At 57.4% G+C, this 19,964-nt stretch overlaps 1 protein-coding gene across 1 annotated transcript in view; it reads left to right on the forward strand.

The window, feature by feature from the left end:
* Positions 1–1,331: 1,331 nt before the first annotated feature.
* The window catches only part of SEPTIN9 (septin 9), a 188,845-nt gene continuing 170,212 nt past the window's right edge, over positions 1,332–19,964 (forward strand). Inside the window, exons 1-2 of the mRNA XM_019644337.1 lie at positions 1,332–1,402; positions 17,070–17,126. Of these exons, the coding sequence (XP_019499882.1) occupies positions 1,384–1,402; positions 17,070–17,126 (76 nt within the window). The 5' untranslated portion in view covers positions 1,332–1,383. The remainder of the gene's footprint in view (positions 1,403–17,069; positions 17,127–19,964) is intronic.

The raw sequence follows: 19,964 nt of genomic DNA on the forward strand, positions 1-19,964 counted from the left end.
GTTCTCGTTATAAAGTTTCCACCCTGGTAAGAAATGAAACTGCTTCTTGGACCCCCCCCCAAGGAAAGTAAAGAAGAGGGAAGAGGGGTTTTGGTGATGTTCATTATACTTCCGTGTCCTGTGTGCTATGTGGGATGGCAGGCAGGGGAAGGCGGCGCTGCGCGCCCTTTCGGAGGATTTGTGTGCGCTTCCTGAATCGCCTCCGCCACTCCTTTCTTCCTCTCGGGGCCTTGGCTGGCAAACCTGGGAGGGCCCACCCGTGTGTATCTACTGGCACGCTCCAGTGACACATCGCGCCTCCGAGGCTCGTCCACACCTTTTGTCTCCCCATCACCTTGGCTACCTGGCAAACGCCTACTTCTTTAAAACGGTGTTTTGGCATCACCTCAACAAAACTCTTGACACCATCCTCTAGACACCACCCTCTAGACAAAATTCATCACTTTCTCCTCTGTACTTTCAAAAAAGCTTTTATACTATGGAAAATGAAGGATACAAAAGTAGAGCATTCTCTCGTGTGACTTTTGCCCGGGAACGCACACCCCATCACTGCCTGTATAACCCGCGTTAAGACGCAGGTCCCGGTGTCTGCTCTTTTACCCCGAGACACTGCCCGCGCACAGTGCCCGGCGCAGAGCAGATGCTCACTGCTGCTCAGACGGAACAGAAATGACTGTCTCGTCGAACGCTCATCATTTTCCAGGTGAGGAGCCGAGGCCCCGGTTCATCGGAGGAGGCAATGCAGTCTGCCCTTTCGATGACCGGAAAAGCGGTGGCAGGCACGGTCCTTCGCGTGTCCCGTCCTGCCCTGGTGCGCTAAGCTGGCGCCCGGCTCCGACCCCCCGGGCAGCGCCCGCTGCGCCCCCGCCTTGCCCCGGGGCGGCTCTGCGGCGCCCAGCCCTCGCCGCCTCCTCCAGCCACCTGGCGGGCCCCGCCCCGCCCCGCCCCGCCGGGACTCCGTACGCCCCGGAACGAACCATTCGAGCCCCGGAGGTGGGTGTGGCGGCCGGCGCGCGGGGGCCCCCCTAGCCACCCGCAACCTCGTACAACCTGCGTCGGGGCTGCCGTGCAGGGGTCGCGGGGCTGCGCCCAGGCTGAGCAGGGGCGAGCGCAGGGCCGGGCGCCGGGCTGCGCCCCCTCCCGGGCCGGGTGTCCGCTGCACCCGCCCGCGGGGTCAGCCAGGTGTAGCCCGGCGCAGGGCCGGGGGCTCGGCGCGCACCTCCGCGGGGCGGGGCTGGGAAGGGGGTGGGGCCGGGGTGGGGCCAGGCCCGCCCCCCTCCCCGCGCCCGGCCCTCTCCCTGCTGCCCTGGATTAGCGACCTGGGAGCCCGCGCCCCGCGGCGTCGCCGCGCACTTTCCTTGGAGCAGCGGCCACGGCGGCACCATGAAGAAGTCGTACACAGGTGGGCGCCGCGCGCGGGGTGGGGAGGGGTCTGTGTCCTGGAACGAGCCCTTCTTACCTGAGCCGAGGTGGTCGCGGCCGTCGAGGTGTCCCGGGAGCCGAGCGGGTGCCCCAACTTCCAAGGCAGGCTTCGGCGCGTGGCGCGTGGGGCGTTCGCGTCTGGCCAGTGGACGCAGCTTCCACCCGGGCGGGATCGAGGGGCCTTCAGAAAGGCGTTGCAGCCCCCGACGGACTTGGCACTCCAGTGCCGGGGGGGGGGGGGTCCGGCCACCCGAGCCCTCTGACTCTTGCACGGCCGGACCCCGCTTCTGACCTTGGCCGAGGGTTCCCTGACGCTGTCTGTCAGCTGCTGCTCGCTGTGTGTGGCCGCAGTGGAGGCTGCTGGGCTGGCGGTCCCTCCTGCTCGCCACCCCCTCACCCCTCCCTGCACTCTCAGCTGGAATCGCTGACTTTCCAGGCGCCGCCGGTCCGGGTGCTTCGGGTCCGTGTGTGGAGAGGAGCTGAGTGGAGGATTTCCTTGGCTTCAGCCTCGGGGCTGGAGGTCTGGGCCGCAGCATCCTTTCATCAAATAAAAATCCTGTTATCCTCTACCCAGGGGAGCATGGGAATTTCGCCAAATGGGGCCATCTCACAGCACCCGAGCTGGCAACTTGGGTTCACCTTTTGGGTCTCAGGGTGCCATCGGTGTGCTTGCAGGTCTAGCAGGTCTGATCTCACACAGGTGGAGGAGGCCTGACCGGCGCTCATAATGTGCTTAGGATCCTTTATAAGCCTTTTGCCCTTGGGTACTTGGAAGTCCCATTTTACAGATGAGCAAACTGAGGCCACAGGCCTTGAAGGGCAGGTCAAGGATAACCCAGATCTCTATTCGCTCTTTCTTTTCTTTGTGGCTTTCCCCTAAGGATCCAGGCAGGATCCTTTGTCCTCCTCAGTCATCAAATAATAAACGTTTTCTCCTCTTCTGCTCACCCTGCAAACTTTTATGTTCTTCTCCTTAATCTATTTGGATATGAAGTTTTCTGCCAAGGACTCATGAATTATTTTTATTAATAAGAGGACAGAATCATGGGACGTAGCGCTGAAGAGGCCATTTGGGCCATCCCTCTTGCCTTTGGGCCATTTCTCAGTCGCCTACTTCCCACATCCAGGAACCAAAATGAGTAATAAAGAATAGCTGGTCTCGGAAGAGGGTTACTCAGAGCTTCCCCTAAAGTACCCTTCTGGGTCAGAGGCTTAGAATTTCAACTTTCACCCCTTGTTGCAAGCAGTGCACCCCTTCCGCTGCCCTGAACACAGCTCTATCTCAGATGCGTGGGTGCGTTGGTGTAACGGTGGGAGGAGGGGGCTTCCAGGTGGCCGACGCTGGGGTTTTGGCGCTCGGCCTCCCTTCCTCCCCGACATGCTCCAAATACTTGAAATGGTTGTGGGCATCACTGTGAGTGCGGCCTGGTGTGCGGCCTGGTGTGCGGTTTGCTTCTGCCCTTGGCCTCCGCCTCCCACTTCACCTCCCGCTGGTCTGGACAGTGGGGGCGATCAGGGTCCCCCCAGGTCATAGGTCCTTGGCCTTTTACTGGGGAACTTTGCGATCCTTTTACACAGATGCCAGAGGGTCCCTGAAGCAGGCTTGAGGTCTCCTCTCCTCCACGCCTCCCCTCCCCCACCCCCCACCAAGTAAAAAATTATAAAATGAAGCTTTCTGCAGTAGGTGGAAGTGGAGGCTATGGGGTGAGTAGGAGCCAGCTCTTGTAAAGGCGGCCTGGGCTCCTGTGTTTGCCTAAAGGGCGGGGCCCTGGAGGATGAGAGCAGGGAGGGCTTGGACCACGTCCAGTTTGTCCCCCTCCTGGCAGTGGGCCAAGGTGTGCTGGGTCACTCCGTTGCAGTGAGTGGGTCAGGCTGGAGGGGGCTGGCCCAGGGCGGGTGGCCTCTTGGTCCCATTCTGAGTGTGCCCCTGTTCTCTTGGTGCCCCTGTCCGAGTAGGGGCACTTTGCAGATGGCAGACTGACCCCTACATAGCATCAATGCCATGAAATTAAGAAAAGCAGCAAATGGTGTTAAAAATTCCCCAAATCCAAGGACAACCAGGCAGGCTTTTGTTTCTCAGCTGATCCATGGGTGCAATTATTGCTTCTGGACCTATTTTTGGGCTTGAAAAGAAATCCTTCGGACATGTCATGCTCATAGAGCTGGTTGGAGCACTCCTGAGCCTCTGAAAAGGGGGAAACTTTAAATATGTTATCTTTGGGGAGGTCCGGGGTGCCTTGGGTGTACATGCGCTTGATTGAACGCACATTATGTGTCGGGAAGGTAGAGCCGGGCCCCCAGGGCACAAAGATGATACGAAGACGTGGTCCTTGCTTGCAGGGGCCTTGCCCCATCCTCACCGGGGACGGCGGAAGCAGCTGAGGCACGGGTTCCTTAACACCCCTTCCACCTGAGCAGTAAGGGCGCAGATGCCACGGAATGCCCTGGAAGGAGGGCCCTGAGCCGGACGGGAGGTTGTGGGGCAGGCGATGTTGAACTGGGCCTTGAGGAATGACACGTTTGGAGTAAGTGGAGAATAAAACGGGTAAATAAAACGGGAGAATTTTTCCAGGTGGGGACAAAGCAGAGGCCCAGGTGGGGGCTGTCTCTCATTGGCTCCAGGCTTTTCCTGGATCCACCGCACCTGTCGCTCTCTTGGGGGCAGGCTCTCTTGGGGCTGTGTGGCCCAGCGGTTCGCTGTGTGGGCTCCTGGGGTCAAGTCCGAGCTGGGTACCTCCTCCCTGTGGAGCAAGAGGTAGTCTTGTGCGTCTTCTCTGTTAACCAGGGACGTCGCTAATTTGTTGTGCCGATGAAATGCTTTCGTATATGACAGGCTTAGAAATGCCTGCTCTGTAACCTGGTGGCTGCTGTCATCTTCATCATTCTTATCGACGGAAGGACGAGGAGGCCGTGTGTTGCTGCTGCTTTGCCAGGATCCCCTGAAGTTGCTGGCACCCTCCCCGAGCCTCTGCTGCTGGTTTGGAGGCAGGAGTGCAGCCCGGGCTAATCCCCGGCCCCTTGGGTGCGAGGTTGGCTGCAGCCTGGATCCTCGGGCTTTCCGGTGGTCTGAGTTTGGGGCTTCCCGTTGCCCGCTGGGTCAGGCGGAGCTTGCCCTTCAGTGTCCCTGGCTCCCTCGGTATCACGGGGACACTTACCTGAGGCCAAAGAGCCACAGAAATGGGGGGCACTGGCCTGTGTGCGTACGTGGGAAGTTTTCTGAGATTCTCTGTGGCTTTCAGGAAACTCCCAAAAGGGTACCCGGCCCAGCAAAGGTTATAAAGCCCTGTGCTGTAGTGACTTCAGGGGCTGGGCAGGGCTGGAGGCTGTACCCAGAGGAAGCACCTGAAACGAGATTGTGCCCGAGATTAAGCCTGCTGCTCAGCCGCCTTCCCCCACCCAGTGCTCCAGGAGCTGACTTATGGGAAGGGAGAGGAACTTCCCCAGTGAGCTAACCCTGGGGTGATGGGGACTGTGCTAAGGCAGGGTTTCTTCCTCTTCCCGGCCCCTCCGCCCCCTCCCTCCTCAGTTCTTGTTGCCTCTTGCCTCCTCACGTCCAAGCCTGCTCACTCTGGCTCCTGCAGGGGACCTGGGCGGACAGCAAGAGCCACCTTGTGCCGTCGGTCTGTGGCCCCGTTGGACTCATGCCCAGGGTCATGGACACTTGTGGACCCCTGAGGTCCCCCGGTAATCCTGGCTAGCCCTCTCCCCGCCTGTTGCAGATAGGGAGGCGTGCTCAGCGTGGTCGCCTGCCTGCCCGCCCGTCCTGGCAGCTCACTCCAGACCACAGTCACCTGCCCGTCAGCATCTCCCCAGCCTGCCCAGAGTGGTTCTGAGAGCTCAGTGCCATGCACCTGGCAACACACCTGAGTTTGAGACAGCTCATCTTCTTCCTGGAACCCCTGTGTGTTCCAGCCAGGACAGGTGCAGAGGGGACATGGGGTCGCTGCTCAGGAACAACAGTCTAGGGTCCGTGTTCAGGTGGAAGTGGGGCAACGGTGTGCTTGGCGCTCCCAGGTAGGTGTCACCTGAGGACCCAAGGACCCCATAGCAGGAAGAAGGCACTCCCCTCCCCCCGACCCGTCGCCTCCTTGGGCTACCTTCCCCTGAGTCTCTCTGCCCATCCCAGGAGGCCCCCCGTGGATGGGACCTGGGGTGGGACCTTGTTTCCGTTGCTGTTAGTCCCTGGGCAGCGTTGCATGGGCTCTGCAGTTTGCTTAAGATGTACTTGATAAGGAAGGTTCAACACACAGCAGTGAGGGCCCAGCTGGAGGGGTGGGGGGGGCAGTGGATGAGCGCCAGCTCCTGGGCTGATCCAGGGGGTGGCCTTGAGGGAGGGGAGGGCTGGAGAGAGAGGCCCCAGGCCCGGGGCCTGTGAGCATTTGCACGGGAAGGGAGGTGACATGCCGGGTTCCTATGCCTCTGCTTGTTGGAATGACCTTGGAACACCGTGGTTCTAGGTGTTGCCAGGGGATTTATGAGGAATTAGTGGGTACAAGTGGTGAGGTGAACAACCCCCTGGGGACCTGCATGGAGCACACAGGATCACAGCCCCCACCATGCTGAGGGGCTGGGACTCCATGACAGACCTTGGCCAGAGAGTGTCAATGGCAGCTGCCAGAGGTTGGCTGGTCCAGAAGCAGTGACTGGAAGTCTGTCCTGGTGGGCGCAGGGCCTTGGGGAAGGCTGAGGGTAAGGGCACCACAGCCAGGCCCGAGACTGGGGGGCACCGGGCCTTGCAGGTGCTGAGCCTCCCCGGGAACACTGAAGGGTCCCTGAGCCTGGTGGGCCGGTTGTCCCTGCCCCTTTCCTGCTGCGCCAGCTGGGCCTGGACCCCAAGAGCTGTTCTGGGGGCGGGGGGGGGGCCCTGGGGCCAGCAGGCTTTGCTGCAAGAGCCCTGCTGCGTTGGGTGGCGCCCAGGTTCCTGGCCTGTTTCAACTCTCCCTGTGGATTCAGTCCTTCCTTCCAGAAGCATCTGCTGGGCGCCACTGAGTGCCAGGCGCTGTGCGTCCTTCCTGCACCTGGCTGCTCTCAGCATAGCTCTGGAAGGGCGGCCTGGCCTTGGTCTCCAGGGTTGAGCGTGGCACTCTGCTCCCAGCCCAGTTTCTCTCTGCCTTATCTCCCTGTCCCGCCCTGGGCCCAGGTCTATTTGCAGCCCGAGTGAAGGGGGGCATTGAGCTGCTGCCGACACAGGGGGTGGTGGCCCCCAGGCGTCTTGCTGTCAGTGGCCTCTTGGAAGCTGCGCAACAACTGAGCTTTGTTCTGGGCCTAATCTGACCTGGTTCTGCGAAGCATGACTGCTGGCAGCCTGCAAGCCTCCAGGACAGGAAAAGGGGCAGCAGCACGGAGAGTAAGACGATCACGCTCCGGCCCAGGCTGCCTGCCCTCTCTGGCAGGCATGCAAGTCCTTGGTCACCCTCCAAGGGATGCTGGCTTGAGGCCTCCAGCAGCCCTTTGTGTCAGGGGACAGGAATCCTGAGGGCCACTCCGCCTGCTGTGTGGGCCCCAGCTTCCCAAGGGTCCCTCAAAGCACTGGGTAACGTGAGGAGGGCCGGAACGGCGTCAGTCTCTGTCTCCCTGCAAAGTAGCACCCCACACCCCCCCACCCCCACCTCCCCACCTGGGGCTTCAGGGGCAAGGCCAAGGTAGGAGCCTATGCTGGATGATGTGTGTGTGTGGTGGGAATGGGGGGAGGGGGCATTCCCTCGTTCTTGCTCCTCCCTGGCAGTTTAAGGGGCGTGCAGTAAAGCCTAGGCTGTGGCTGGGACCCTCTGGGATCCCCAAGGCTGCACCTGGGAGCCAGGGGGTCCAGCCGTGGCAGCTGTGGGCTTCCCTGAGAGCTGTCCCTGGGCCCCCTGTCCTGGCCAGGCCAGGCATGTTGGGGCAGCAGCTGAAACGCGAGCAGTGGTGACTGTCTGCCCAGGTCGGAGATGGCTCACAGTGAGCGGGATTACCAGGAAGGGCTGGGCAGGGGCGAGCTGGCAGGCCGCCTCCGGGCTTGTCCTACAGATATACCTGATCCGTCCGCATCCTGGGGCTTTCACAGCCTCCCCATAAACTGTGCCTCCTGTTTCTACCAGCATTGGATCCCGGCAGGAGAATAACGCTCCTGCAACCCGAGCCACTTGGAAGTGGGTTAAATCCAAGCCCCGTTGTCTTCTAACCTGTTTGGGATGGGGCTGATCAACCCGGAAGGCTCTGGGGGATGGTTTGCAAAACTCACTAATAAATATGTGCCTTTGCCTTTGTAGCCTAAGGGTCAGACGTGTGTGTCGAGGGGTGGGAGTTGGGTTGTAGACACGGTTGGGGACACCAGGCAGTGGGATAACCGCCGAGTGCACACAGCAGTGGCAGCGTGGGGCTGGAGAGGAGATGGTGGATTTCTCGTCAATGTTGGCACCACGCTGCCTCTGGCATTAGGGGCCCAAGGTGTGGCAAACGCCCAGCTATGGGAGTGAGTCATTTTGGATGGCAGCACCTTCCCGGTAGCTGGGGGTTGACACTTTAGCTGCCAGGCCTTTGCTCTGCTTTTAAAAAGAAATTTTTTTTTAAGGAAAACTTTCTAAAATACACCGCATCTATTCTCTCTCACTCTCCCCTCCCCTTTCCTCCTCGTGTCATTGTTCATTCCTTATTGCCCAACAGTGTGAACAGGACAAATTCTCTAACCCCATCGGTTATAACATTGCTTCTTGTGCTCCCTCTGTACTTGTCTCCACGTGTACAGGACGTATCATTTGGCTTGATTATCAGAGGTATATAACGTGTTTTCACAGAATTGCAATTTCCTACAGAAACCACTTTTAATTCTTCTCTTTTCGCTTGAAATCGGGCCTCGTGTGGATTCCAGAATTATAACTCGAATGGCTGTTCGGAGTGGATGTCCCGTCCTCTCGCCAGGGCTCTTAAACAGCCTGCTGACCTTGGCCGTCTTCCCTGATGATGTGGGCCCATGACCCCGAGTCGCGGCAGCTGTGGTGTGCTGCTGATGTCACGGTAGCCCTGCTCTTAGCTGTGGGACATGGGCTCGTTGGATACTGGAAGTTTCTCCAGGTAGTTAATAAAATGTTGCCCATGATGATCCCCTTTTCCAGCATTCCTGGGATCACCCCAAAGCCCGGATAAGCGTTCTTGCCACAGCATTTTATGAAGAGGTTAATGAACAGAAAATGCCACTTGCTCTGATTATCAACCCGCTTACAGTCCCTGAGATGACCCAGGACGTCCTTGTCAGTAATGCCCGGGGCTCCACCCGCGCCTCTCCTTCCGTCCATGTCTCCCTTGACCCCTATAGGGTGCACCTGTACCCTAGCAGGTGTCCCTGTGCTTCCTTGGGCCAGCCTGAATGCCCTAGTCTTGGAGACGGGCCAGTCGCCCCAGGTGATGATCCCCCTTCCACTGCCTGGTTATTTGTGCAGCGATTTCTTCTGGAATCCACGGGCTCTACAGACCGGTCAACAGTGCTGCCTGTCTGGCCTACCCTCCGTGGTTGCCGTCTTGTTTCTCTTGCCACCTTCCAGACAGTCCTCCCAGGGCCTCTCTACCCATCAGTCTCTGATTTCCCCACCCCTCTCTATGGTATATCCTTGCACTATAATCTGATGACCACCCAAAGGCTGAGTGAAACATGTCTCCCCCTTTGACTCTGGGGCTGTTAGACTGATGCAGCCTTTCCCCATGATGCAGGGGCACCCCCTACTGCTCTTTTTTGCTGTAGTCAGCCTCCCTGATTGCTAACCGTTCTCCACATTATCCACGATTTTCCCCGTGGTGCATGGGCCCTTCTCTGTTAACCTGCCCATCTTTCTCCCTTGTGCAGTTTGTTCATGGCGTGCGTGTCAGGGTCTAACGAGGGAACAGAAACCCCTTGAGGACCTAAGTGTGGGGGATTTGTTATACGGCTGATGGAAGAGCGGACGAGCCAAAAGGGGCGGAGGCGACAGCTAGGGCAGATCCAGGTTGTGTGGGATACACACAACTCTTTAAAGGGATGAGTGTGATTACTTGTTTAGAATGAGACAAGAAACAACAAATTGTACATTGTAAACAGCAGGCCAGTACCATAAGCATCACAACATCCAGAAGAATAACAATGTTTTTTATCAACTACCTGTCCAATCTCCAAAGTAAATTTTCCCCCTACATTTTTGGCTGCATACACTTTGCTCGCTTCTTTCTGTGGTGACTTTGTAATGTCATTTTCTTTTGCGACAACAGAAAGTGAATTTATCTTCCTGGTTGATAAAAATTTATTTTCTCCTTTTGGTGGTTGGAATGCATAGCAAAGTGACTTCAGGCAGAGTTTGGGGCACTGCTACTGCGTTTGCCCTACAAGTACAAGCATTCTGATCCGTTTCATTTTTGTGATTTCCATCAAGAAAGAAATAGAAAAGCAGGGGGGCGTTTACAGCCGTACGTGATGAATTACTGCACGTATGTCTGAGCAAAGGTACTTTTTTGTTGTCGACGTTGAATTCTGTGCTCGCAGCTTTATGTCTGGGGATCGGAAGAATTTCCCGTAGACCGGCTTCTGGCTCCAAACATTGTGAATCTTGCGTGTCCTCCGCTGCCCGTGTTTTCCTGGTACTAGGCACTGCAGGACCAGTTTATGTCTTGTTCCTTCTGATTCTACCCAGTAGACAGATTCGGAATAGTGAGTAGAGGGACTATTCCTGGACTTCCGCACCGAGGTAGCCAGCCATCACTAACTACACATGGAAATAACTGTGAACTACGTAAGTACCACCCAGCTACACACTTTCCCAATTCAGCTTCTTAGCAGGAATCCCCAGATGCCAGCAATCCCTCCACTCGCACCCTCCACAGGAGAGCGTGATGGGCGGGAGCTCTGAGTGGAAATAGTGATCTTAACTGATTGTGGTTAAAATATTTTCCATTTGGCAATTTTTACAAAAACATTTGATCATGTGAACGTGTTGCTAGGGCCCTTCTCAGTCTTGAAAAGGATGCATTCGAGCCAAGGTCCCTGGAGTTTAAGGTTCCTTAGCTTCCAGGGGACAACATGGAAGCCACTCCCACCAGATGAGAGCATCTATGGGAGGAAGTTTGTTACCAGAGTCCAGGGACCAGGGTCACCTGATGGGCTCCTGGGCCTGCCCGGCAGGAGCTGCAGCTGCGGAAAAGGCACAGTACCTGCTGCTGCTGAAACCTTCTAAGGCGGAGACAGGGAGAGATGAACCCCAGTTCCCCCTTGCTCCCGCCTTCCAGTCTCCTCTGAAGCCTCCCATGGGTTGAACCCAACCCCAAGCCAGCAGACTTGGGGACCTGGAAACCTCAGCCTGCAGAGGTCGGCTCTTCTGCCACTCAAAGGAGGGCCCAGGAGGGACGAGGAAAGGAGGGATATACTCATGCTTAGAAAGTATTTGTTGTTTACCTGAAATTCAGATTTAACTGAGTGTCTTGTACTCTATATGGGTGGGACCCAGAGTCCAGATGCCCAGGTGGTGACCGTTCAAGAGAAGGGCTCTGTGGGTCCTTGGTCAGCACAGATGTCTCGTGATGGACTTGGCCATCTGGTGATGCTGCCCCTGCTGCCTACTGTGGGTGGAGCGGAGCCCTCCAGGGGCAGGAGCTGCTGGCACCTTCCCCCACCCGTGAGCGGGAAACCAGTGTTGGCTCCCCACTAGGCTGTGAGCACCCCCAAGAGAACGGCCAGGTCCCTTTTGGTCACCGTTGTACCCCAGCTCCTGGAACAGTGCCTGGTGCAGAGTTAGCTGGTCAGGAAGGATTTTCATGAGTCTGCGGTTTGTAGATGCGGAGATGCAGGCTCAGGAAGACTGTAAACTTGTTCAAAGATGCAGTAAGAGCTGGAGGTGGATTTGCACCTGACCCCCTTTACCCTCCACACAGAGCTCTCGCCCAGGACATGGCGCTGCCTCGGGGCCTGCTTTAGCTTCTGGCCTTGCAGCTGGACCCCCCACCCCAACCCTAATCCTAATCCCATCCCCATCCCTAACCCTCACCTAAACCTAAACCAAGGCTAAGGGTGTTGCCCTAGAACTAGCGGCCCCCTTCTGGTTGGCGTTTTGTATTGGGGCAACTGCTTCTCACAGGGCTGGTAGGCTGGAGGCACCCCGTCCACTTGACAGAGGGAATGGTAGGTCAGGGCGGGAGTCAGAGAAGGGACTAGAACCCCTGGCTTCGAGGACCACGGCTTGGCTGAAAACAAATTCTGTGCAGCGTTTAGTCTTTGCAGGAGCACGTTCCCAAGGCCAACGTCGTCCTCACCGTGTAGGTGAGCGAGTTGAGGTTCGCTTTAATCCGCAGCCCCAGCTGCGGGCCTTGGGGGTGGGGAAAGGTGGCCCTGTGTTGGGGGCAGGGAGCCTGAGCAGGACACCCATTCAGTGCACGCCTCAATGGGGAGCAAAGGCCAATGGCAGAGGGTGGAAGAGGGAGGGGGCTTATCTCCTATCTCAGGTTCCTCTGAAGATAAGCCTGGAATTTGACTCTTCCTTCCCCACCTGAAACCCTTGACTTTGATCCAGCCCTTCACAGCCTCTGTGAGTAAACTGGCTGCTTTGGAAGAAGGGAAGCGAAGCTGTGTGTCCTGGGGCCCCCTCCATCCTGGGCTCGGAGGGGAAGGGGCAGCCGGGGAGAGGCAGGTGGCTCCCAGCCAAGGTCCTGTGACCTCCCATCCAGTCCTGAGGGACTCTCTCAGGGAAAAACTGAGAATGGATTCTTTTCTGTACATAGGCTCTTGCCATTGTCGAAAATGGATGTTTGTGCATGAGTTTTCCCAGTGCCTCTTCCTGCAAAGCTCCCTTTGGAGAACATGGTGACTTTTTGACAAGAGGAAGGACTGTCCAGCCTCACTTGTTGGCACGAGAGCAGAATGGTGTGTGTGTGTGTGTGTGTGTGTGTGTGTGTGTGTGTGTGTGTGTGTGTGTGTGAGTCACCCTCCCCTAGGGACAGCCTCCTTCCTGCTCTGCCCCGCTCCTCAGGATAGGATGCCAGGACAGTATGAAATGAGAGGGGTTGAGGACAGCCACCCTGGTCGTGGGCAGTGGCTGCAACCCCATGAGGAGAACAGGTGCCGTGCATGGCGTCCCGGTCATTAAAATAACAATACAATAGTGACAGACAATATATTAACTCGAGAGTCTGTTTAGATTGTCAGTGCCTGCTTAACCATTTCAACCTTGTAACTGACCGGGTTTCATGATAAAAACTTCAGTGGAACGGAAAAAAATAGAAGTCCTTCACTCCTACTGTATCCTTCTCTCTCCTATCCTGGCTCCCCAAATTACATGCGCAGGGGAAAACCCATAAGATAGGCATCCAGGCGCCAAGACACGTGGGCCAGCTCCCGTCTGCAAGGCTGCTGTGCCAAGTGAGGCCGTACCTGGTGGAACTGTGGTGAAGGGGCGGGGAGCGCGCCGGCAGTGTACCTGGAAGAAGGCCCCCCCCCCCCCCCCCCCCCCGTCAGGTTGTGGCGGTGGCTGTGTGCTCCAAAGGCTGGCTCCACAGGGCCTCCTGGGACTGCCCGCTTTCCCTTGGGGACCAAGGAGCCCGGCTCCTTATCTGGACACCTTCCTTCCTGCTTTGGAATGCTGCGTCTTCTTTTCTGATCGCCACGCCGGCCAGCGGTGAGCCCCCACGCTAATGCCGTCTGGTGCCCTTTGCTCCGTCTCACCCGAAGTGTGTTTTAATCTCCTGGCCTCAACACACTCAAGTTTATTGGTGTTTGTCACCCGCCTGAAACACCTATGAAATGGCCTTTTGCCCTGGCCTAGGTTAGCACAGACACATACCCGATGCAGAGTTTCTGGGGCGGCCAGGCCTGGGAGGGCATCAACACTCTGAGCTCCCCGAGTCCTGACTGTTTTGTCTGTTCTGGGAACCTGCCCCCTTCCCTCTAATGTGCCGTCCTCCTAGAGGGTTTTGACTTGTCTCAGTTGGGAGGGAGTCTGGTCGCACTGCTGGCGCAGTCTTTCACGGGGTAGCTGGCAATGCCCCACCGTATTATGCCGGGTGCCTTGGTGAGAACCCAGATTTGGTTAAAATGCATCAGCACGGGCAGCCAAGTTCTGTTAGTTCCTAATTACAGGTCCCTGGTCCAGGCTGGCATATGTGACTGGTGAATAATAATAGTAATAGTACTACTAATAAATTAATACACTACTACTAAAATCATCTGTTGTTTATTTTGTGCCAGGCATTGTGCTAAGTGCCTACAATGTATGACCTCATTTAATCTTAGTCACCTATGAGTAAACACCATGTCTGCCTCCATTCTGCAGACGGGAAGCTGAGACTTAGGTAGGGAGGTCATTTCACGGCCCCACAGCGAACGTCTGGATTCGAACCTGTGCACCTGACTCCAGACTTTCCTGCCCCCCTGGCCTCTGAGAACTCAAATAATTTGGTCTGGGATGATGCCAGGCAGCTGAATTTCAAATCATCTCCTGTCTTGCTGAAAATGTTTTATTTTAAAAATCGCATAAAAAGAACTCGATCCTCAGCTGGACCGACGGAGCCGTCAGATGTCTTGGAGCCTTTTCCGGCTGCCTCTCCCAGGATTCGGTCGCAGGCCTGAATATCTAGGTCCAGGGACAGGATTTCAGTGGCTGTCAGCCTGGCGTCTCTCCGGGGCAGCAGGAGTGTATTAGGGTGCAGACGCCTTGGACCCCTCCCCCTCTGTATTAGCAGGGAACATGCCTTACGTCTTCGCTGTGCCAGGGGCCGCCTGGCACCAGCCACATGTTTTGGGAAACCTGAAAAATAAACTGTAAATAAAATAAAAACCCCACCAGAGAAATCTGAGACAGATGCTATCTGCCTCATTACCATTCCCCGACCCTGTTGGGTTTGGGAGCCAGGAGTCCAGAATGGTTCTTGGGGACCAGATGCCTGGTGGTGGTGGGGGGGGGGGCGGTCCATCTGACCGTGTCGTCTTAATTTTCCCACTGTCCAGGAGCCAGAGGCAAGGGGCACGGGTGGGTGTCCGCAGTCCCAGGGGAGTGCAGCCGGAGCCGGAAGTGAGTCATTCCGCAGGAATGCTGGGCCCGTTCCCTCTCCATTCCTCATCCGGAACTGTTTCCATACTGGCGACTCTGTACTTAGGGGCACAGCTGTTGCTCACTGGTGCCACTCTTAGCCCAGACAGCTGACCTCTACGTAGCTCATGCTGTGAATGGGGGGTGGGGACAGATGAGAGTAATTCTCATGGTCATTATACGCAATGCATCTCCCAGTTATTTGCGTGGAGGGAGTCACAGCCCTTGTGGATGCGAGGCAGGCTGGGGTCGGGGATGCCCGGGTTCCCTCCTCTGCCCCCTCAGCAGCCTTGGGACCAGCACTGTCCTGCCCCGTCCCTCTCAGCCCACCAGAACCACTCTGGGCCAGTCCTCTGCTGGTCTTAAGGGGGCTGTCAGTTCTGGGAACCAGATGCTGGCCCCTCCGGCCCCCTGAAGGTCTGTGGCATGGTCCGACTTCTGTCTGGCAGGGCTGACCTGACTCTGGTTGGACCCCTGAGAGGGATGGAGTTTTCACCGCTCATCAGGGAGCAGACAAATCATCAGTCAGGTGGGCCCCGTGGGAAGGCTGCTCGCATCTCTGCCATGTGAGGTTATTGTATTAGCCAGGGTTCTCCAGAGAAACAGAACCAATAGGAGAAATAGAGAAATACATAAAGAGGTTTATAAAAGCCGAGCGAGGAGTCCCACCATCTGCCGTCTGCAGGCTGGACACCCAGGACAGCGGTGGGGGTGTTCAGTACAAGTCCAAAGGCCCCAGAACCAGGGGGGCAGATAGCGTAAGTCTCCGTCCGTGGGCAGGAGAAGACCATGTTCCAGCAGGGCGAGAGAGAGTTCTCCCTTCCTCGGCCTGTCATTCTGTTCAGGCCCTCAGTGGCCTGGGAGGTGCCCACCCACACTGGGGGGACAACCTGCTTTCCTCAGTCTAATCTCACCCGGAAACACCCTCGCAGACACGCCCAGAGATAATGTCACCAAATACCTGGGTCCCCAGGTGGTTCCGTCAAGTTGACACATGCAGTCAACCTTCACGGTGACCGAGGTGGCTGGCGTGGGGCTGGGGGCTCTGTGGGAGAATTCGACGGCTTGTGGGGCTTCCGAGTGTCACTTCCCTCACCTATGAAATGGAGTGGTGGCACTGCCCTATGGGGTTGTGGGGTTGCGTGAGTGGGAGAGTAGACACGGAGCTCGCAGCGGTCAGAGAGCCTTGGCAAGTGGGAGTGGTTGTGACTGGATGGCATCCACCCGGCCTGGCGATGCTCAGCTTTGTCTTCCTGGCCACTGGGGGCCCCAGTGCTCACTGCTCCTCAGAACTGCGTGCCACCTGCCCCTCTGCAATGCTGTTTACATGCTGGGTGGGTTCAGCTCCCCAAGAGGCCAAGGCTAAGTGGCAGGTATCTGTCAATACAGGGCCTGGGAGGGACAGACCATGCTTATCCTGTTGCCAGTTGCTGAGTCATCTCGAAGACGTGGAGAGTGTGTGTGTCCCCAGGGAGCTGGACATGAAGACCAGGTCTGCAGGTTGTCCTGCCTGGGGCTCTGGAACCTTTAGACACATGGTCTGCCGGCTGCATTCACTCCCAGTGGGTCACAGTTTAGGAGTGCGTTTATGGCATGCAAGAATTGAATGAATGGATGGATGGATGGATGGATGAATGTTATGAGAGCCTCCCTGGAGGACTGCAGGGGAGGAGCTGGCCCCTCGGACCCCAGCCTTCCCTGTGGTGTCTGGGTCCACCCTGGGCCCCTCCTCAGCAGCAGGCTCTGCTGCAGCTAATCTTGCTGTCTATGGGGACGGTCTCTCTCTGTTGGGGCCCACCTGGGTGTCCCTGCAGCTCTCAGAAGGACGGCCTAAGCATGTGAACTAGCAGCGATTCGGCGGCCACCCGCTGCTGCCCATGGCTGCCCGTCCTGGCACCTCTCGGGTGTGCTTGGCTTAGCACCTCAGCAAATCTCCTCGAGTTGGGACTTGTCGGTCTCCAAGCATGGATCGCTGGGCTGAGGGGCGCGTGCGAGGAGGGAGCACGTGCAGCGTGAGGCCATGTTAACCCCAGGCTCTGCTCTTGTCTCCTCCTGGGGGGTGGGGGAAAGAACCGCTCGTCCTCCACGCTTCCAAATCCAGCCTGGCTGCCCCTTTGTCACAGACCCCAGTGCAAGGCAACCCCGTCCCAAGTCAGGTGGACGTGGGTTATACTGGAGGCTGCCCGTGCCTGACCGTGTGCCAGTTCCTCTGCCCGTCCCACAGACAGTTCCGGTGGCCTGGCACTCTTGAGCCAACCCCAGATTTTGGAATTCGATGGACTTGGTTTATTTTGGCCTCAATTGCTCGTAGCTGTGTGGCCTTGGACAAGTTATTCAACCCTGTGGAGACTCAACTCCCTTATTTGCAAAATGGGGTGGTGGGGGTTAGGTGGGAAAATGTATGTGAAGGGTTTGGCCCAATGCCGGGCCAGTGGCCAGCGTCTAGATAGAGGTGGCTATCATTGCAAGTGGCTGCTGGGTCCAGGTGTTAGCCGGTAGAATTAGGGCCTCTGGCCTCACAAGGGACAGGTTTCTGGTTCTGGAGCCCCTGGCAGGAGCAGAGGTGAGAATATGCCCCATGTTACCAGCTCCCAGCAGCCTCATGTGACCTCTGCCCTCTGCCCCCGTCTTTAGGAGTCACGCGGACCTCCAGCGGCCGTCTCCGGAAGCTTGGTGACACAACTGGCCCAGGTAAGTGGCTTGTTCAGCCTTGGTCCTCTTTGTTTATCTGGGGCAGGAATTACTGTTCACAGGCTTGGAAGAGACTCTACGAACCACGGGCCCCAGCCTGGGCAGGACAGGGCAGGGGATGAGAGGGTTCCGGGGGCTCCACCTCCCACCCTCAGCACCCGGGGTTGGGTCTTTGCAGCTTCTCCCTGTCGGGCATCTCCGGCCTCCCTGAGCTGACCTCAGTGTGACCGTCACAGGAGCCTACGTCGTTCTCTGCTGTCACGTGCAGCCGTTAGGCCTGGGGCCTGTTCTTGTTCTGGTGGCCTCTTCGCAGAAGATGCTGGGACCCAGGGATGAAGGACTTGCCTCCCCTAGGAGACAGCAAACTCCTTGAGAGGAGCAGAAATGTGTTGAGGACCTACTGGATGCCAGACCCTAGGCAGGACCAAGGGAGGGGACGCAGTGGTGACGTGATAGGCAGGGGCTGTACCCTCTAATGGAGCAGCCATTCTCGAGGTGCCACCTGGAGCCCACCTCCCACCTTCTAGACCAGCTCTGTCCAGTGGAGACGTTCCCTGTCTGTACTGTCCAGTATGGTAGCCACTAGCCACATGTGACCATTAGCACCTGAAGTGTACATTATTAAGTTTATTTATTCATTCATTTGCATAGAATTCTTTAATTTATTTTTAATTAATTTCCACTTCATATCTGCATGTGACTAGCGGCTGTGAAATTTGACAGTTCCAGACCATGCTGGCCACCTGGGACCCCGGAATTCTGTCCTCAGGTATTCCTGAGCCTACTTCCGGGGCCAGTGCAAACCTCTCCCCAAGTCCGTCCTCCAGAAGTGACAGTCGCCGGTGGGCTAGGCACCCCCAGACCCATGGGGTGGCCGAGGGGGTGGCTCTTTGGTGGGAGTGGCCGTGGAAGTGGGGTGACGTGAGATGGCGTGTGATGTGCAGGCTGTGAGTACGCACGAGGCCCGTTGCGGTGCAGGACGGGGCCGGGGCGTGGGAAGGGAAGGGTGACGTCTGGCTGTTGGACTTCAGGGCAGCTCAGTGATTCACATTGTGGTTCAGTAGGATCCCTGCCCCCTCAGCCATGTCGGGCCACTAACCACTGGCCTGTCCGGCTGCTGCTGTGTTTGAGAGCTTTCCTCGGGGGCCGGGGGCCGTTGCCTCTGAAGCTGGGCTGCCTCTCCAGCTCCCTCCCTCTCACCAGCAGGGCTGGGTCTCGGGGCTGCCTCCGTGTGATGGGCTGGGGAGAGGCCCTGCGCTTTGGGAGGGAGGTCTTGGGAGTTTGGTGCCCTGGGCCGCATGGATGCAGCCTCCCCTGGCTGTTGTCTCCCTGTGCTCAGACTGGCCAGTTCTGTGCCGTCAGCACTTGGCAGCTGTGACCAGGCTCCACTTGGAAGCCTAAGGCATAATTTGCCGAAGCCCAAAGCTGTAAGCAGTGATCTGGGTTTCACATGGAATCGCCTGCTGACATACGAAATCTTCTCTCTGGGGACCCTGCGGGCTCCACCGAGAAACCCTTTCCTTGTCTCCCTGGCTCCTGTCTCGAATCCCTGCCTTCCGGCAGCTAAGACCTTGGTCCAAGCCAGGTTCTTCCCTGGGCCCCAGCCCCTCAGCCCCCCAACCCCTCTGACCCTTGCAAAGGGGCCACATCACACGAGGTGCCCCCTTTGTTATTTTAGCTTTCCTGAGGCTGTGTGTGGAACCAGGCCAGAGATGGACATTTTTGGCCTGAGCCACAGTCCCTCTGCTCAAACCACATCCACAGTCAACCTTGTGGACAAGCTCCCTCACTTTCTGTTAGGTGTATAAAAATATAAAGAATAAAATAAAACACCTGTGCACCCCCTCGTCCTGCTTAAGAAACAGGTGTTACAGGTGTCGCCAAGCCCCTGGGTGACCCTTTCCATGCCCCCGCCCCCATTCCCGCTGAGGCGACCACTGGTCTGCGTTAGACCTGGTCACTGTGGGCCTGTCTGTGCTGTGTCTGCCCAACGTCTCATCCTGGGGGTCGGGGGGTGAGGGTGGGGGCAGTCGGCTGCTGCTCTTTGCTCTTTCATAAGAGGGATGACTCCGAGATTTATGCGTGTACATCCCTGCACCTTGGTGCATTCACTGTGACTGCAAGCGAGGGCTCCTCTGTGTGGGGAGGTCCATGTCCCCGGAAGGTGTCCTCTGTCACCAACACGGCTGAAAGCATTCCCGTGTGTTTCCTTGGGTAGATCTGCTGGGTCACGGGGACGCCCACCCTCAGCCCCCCCACGTGCCCTTCCAGTTTGTTCTCTACACTCACCTACTTTCTGGGCCCCAAGCAGCCACTCTGGGCAGCTGCCTCCCAGACCACAGTGTCTGGCCGACCTTTGTCCTGGTTCCCAGGCGCTGGCTGCTTCCTCACCTCCTTACGGCCCAGCGCGGCCTCCAGCCTGTCCCAGAACTTCTCCTTCTGCCCTGACATCCAGTGCGTTGCTGGGACCTGCTTTTCCTTCTTCTGATCCCCCCGGGGTTGTTGGCCTCCTCCCCTGTACTCTCATCCCTTCTGTAGTGTGTCAAACAGTGTCCCCACCAAACTCATGTTCACCCAGAACCACAGAAAGTGACCTGATTTGGAAATAGGTCTTTTACAGACGTGGTTAGTTAAGGATCTTGAGATGAGGTCATATTGGAGTTAGGGTAGGCCCTGAATCCATTGGCTGGGTCCTTATAAGAAGAGAGACACAGGGGCTGGCCGAGTGGCGTGATGATTAAGAGCTGGCTTGGGACGTCAGAGGGCCCCGGTTCGGATCCCACATATGAGGGCCAGTGACACTGCCCTCTACAGCTAAGATGCTGAACAACAGCTCAA

The sequence above is a fragment of the Hipposideros armiger genome, unplaced genomic scaffold, assembly GCF_001890085.2.
Source record: "Hipposideros armiger isolate ML-2016 unplaced genomic scaffold, ASM189008v1 scaffold_87, whole genome shotgun sequence".
Taxonomy (NCBI): Eukaryota; Metazoa; Chordata; class Mammalia; order Chiroptera; family Hipposideridae; genus Hipposideros; species Hipposideros armiger.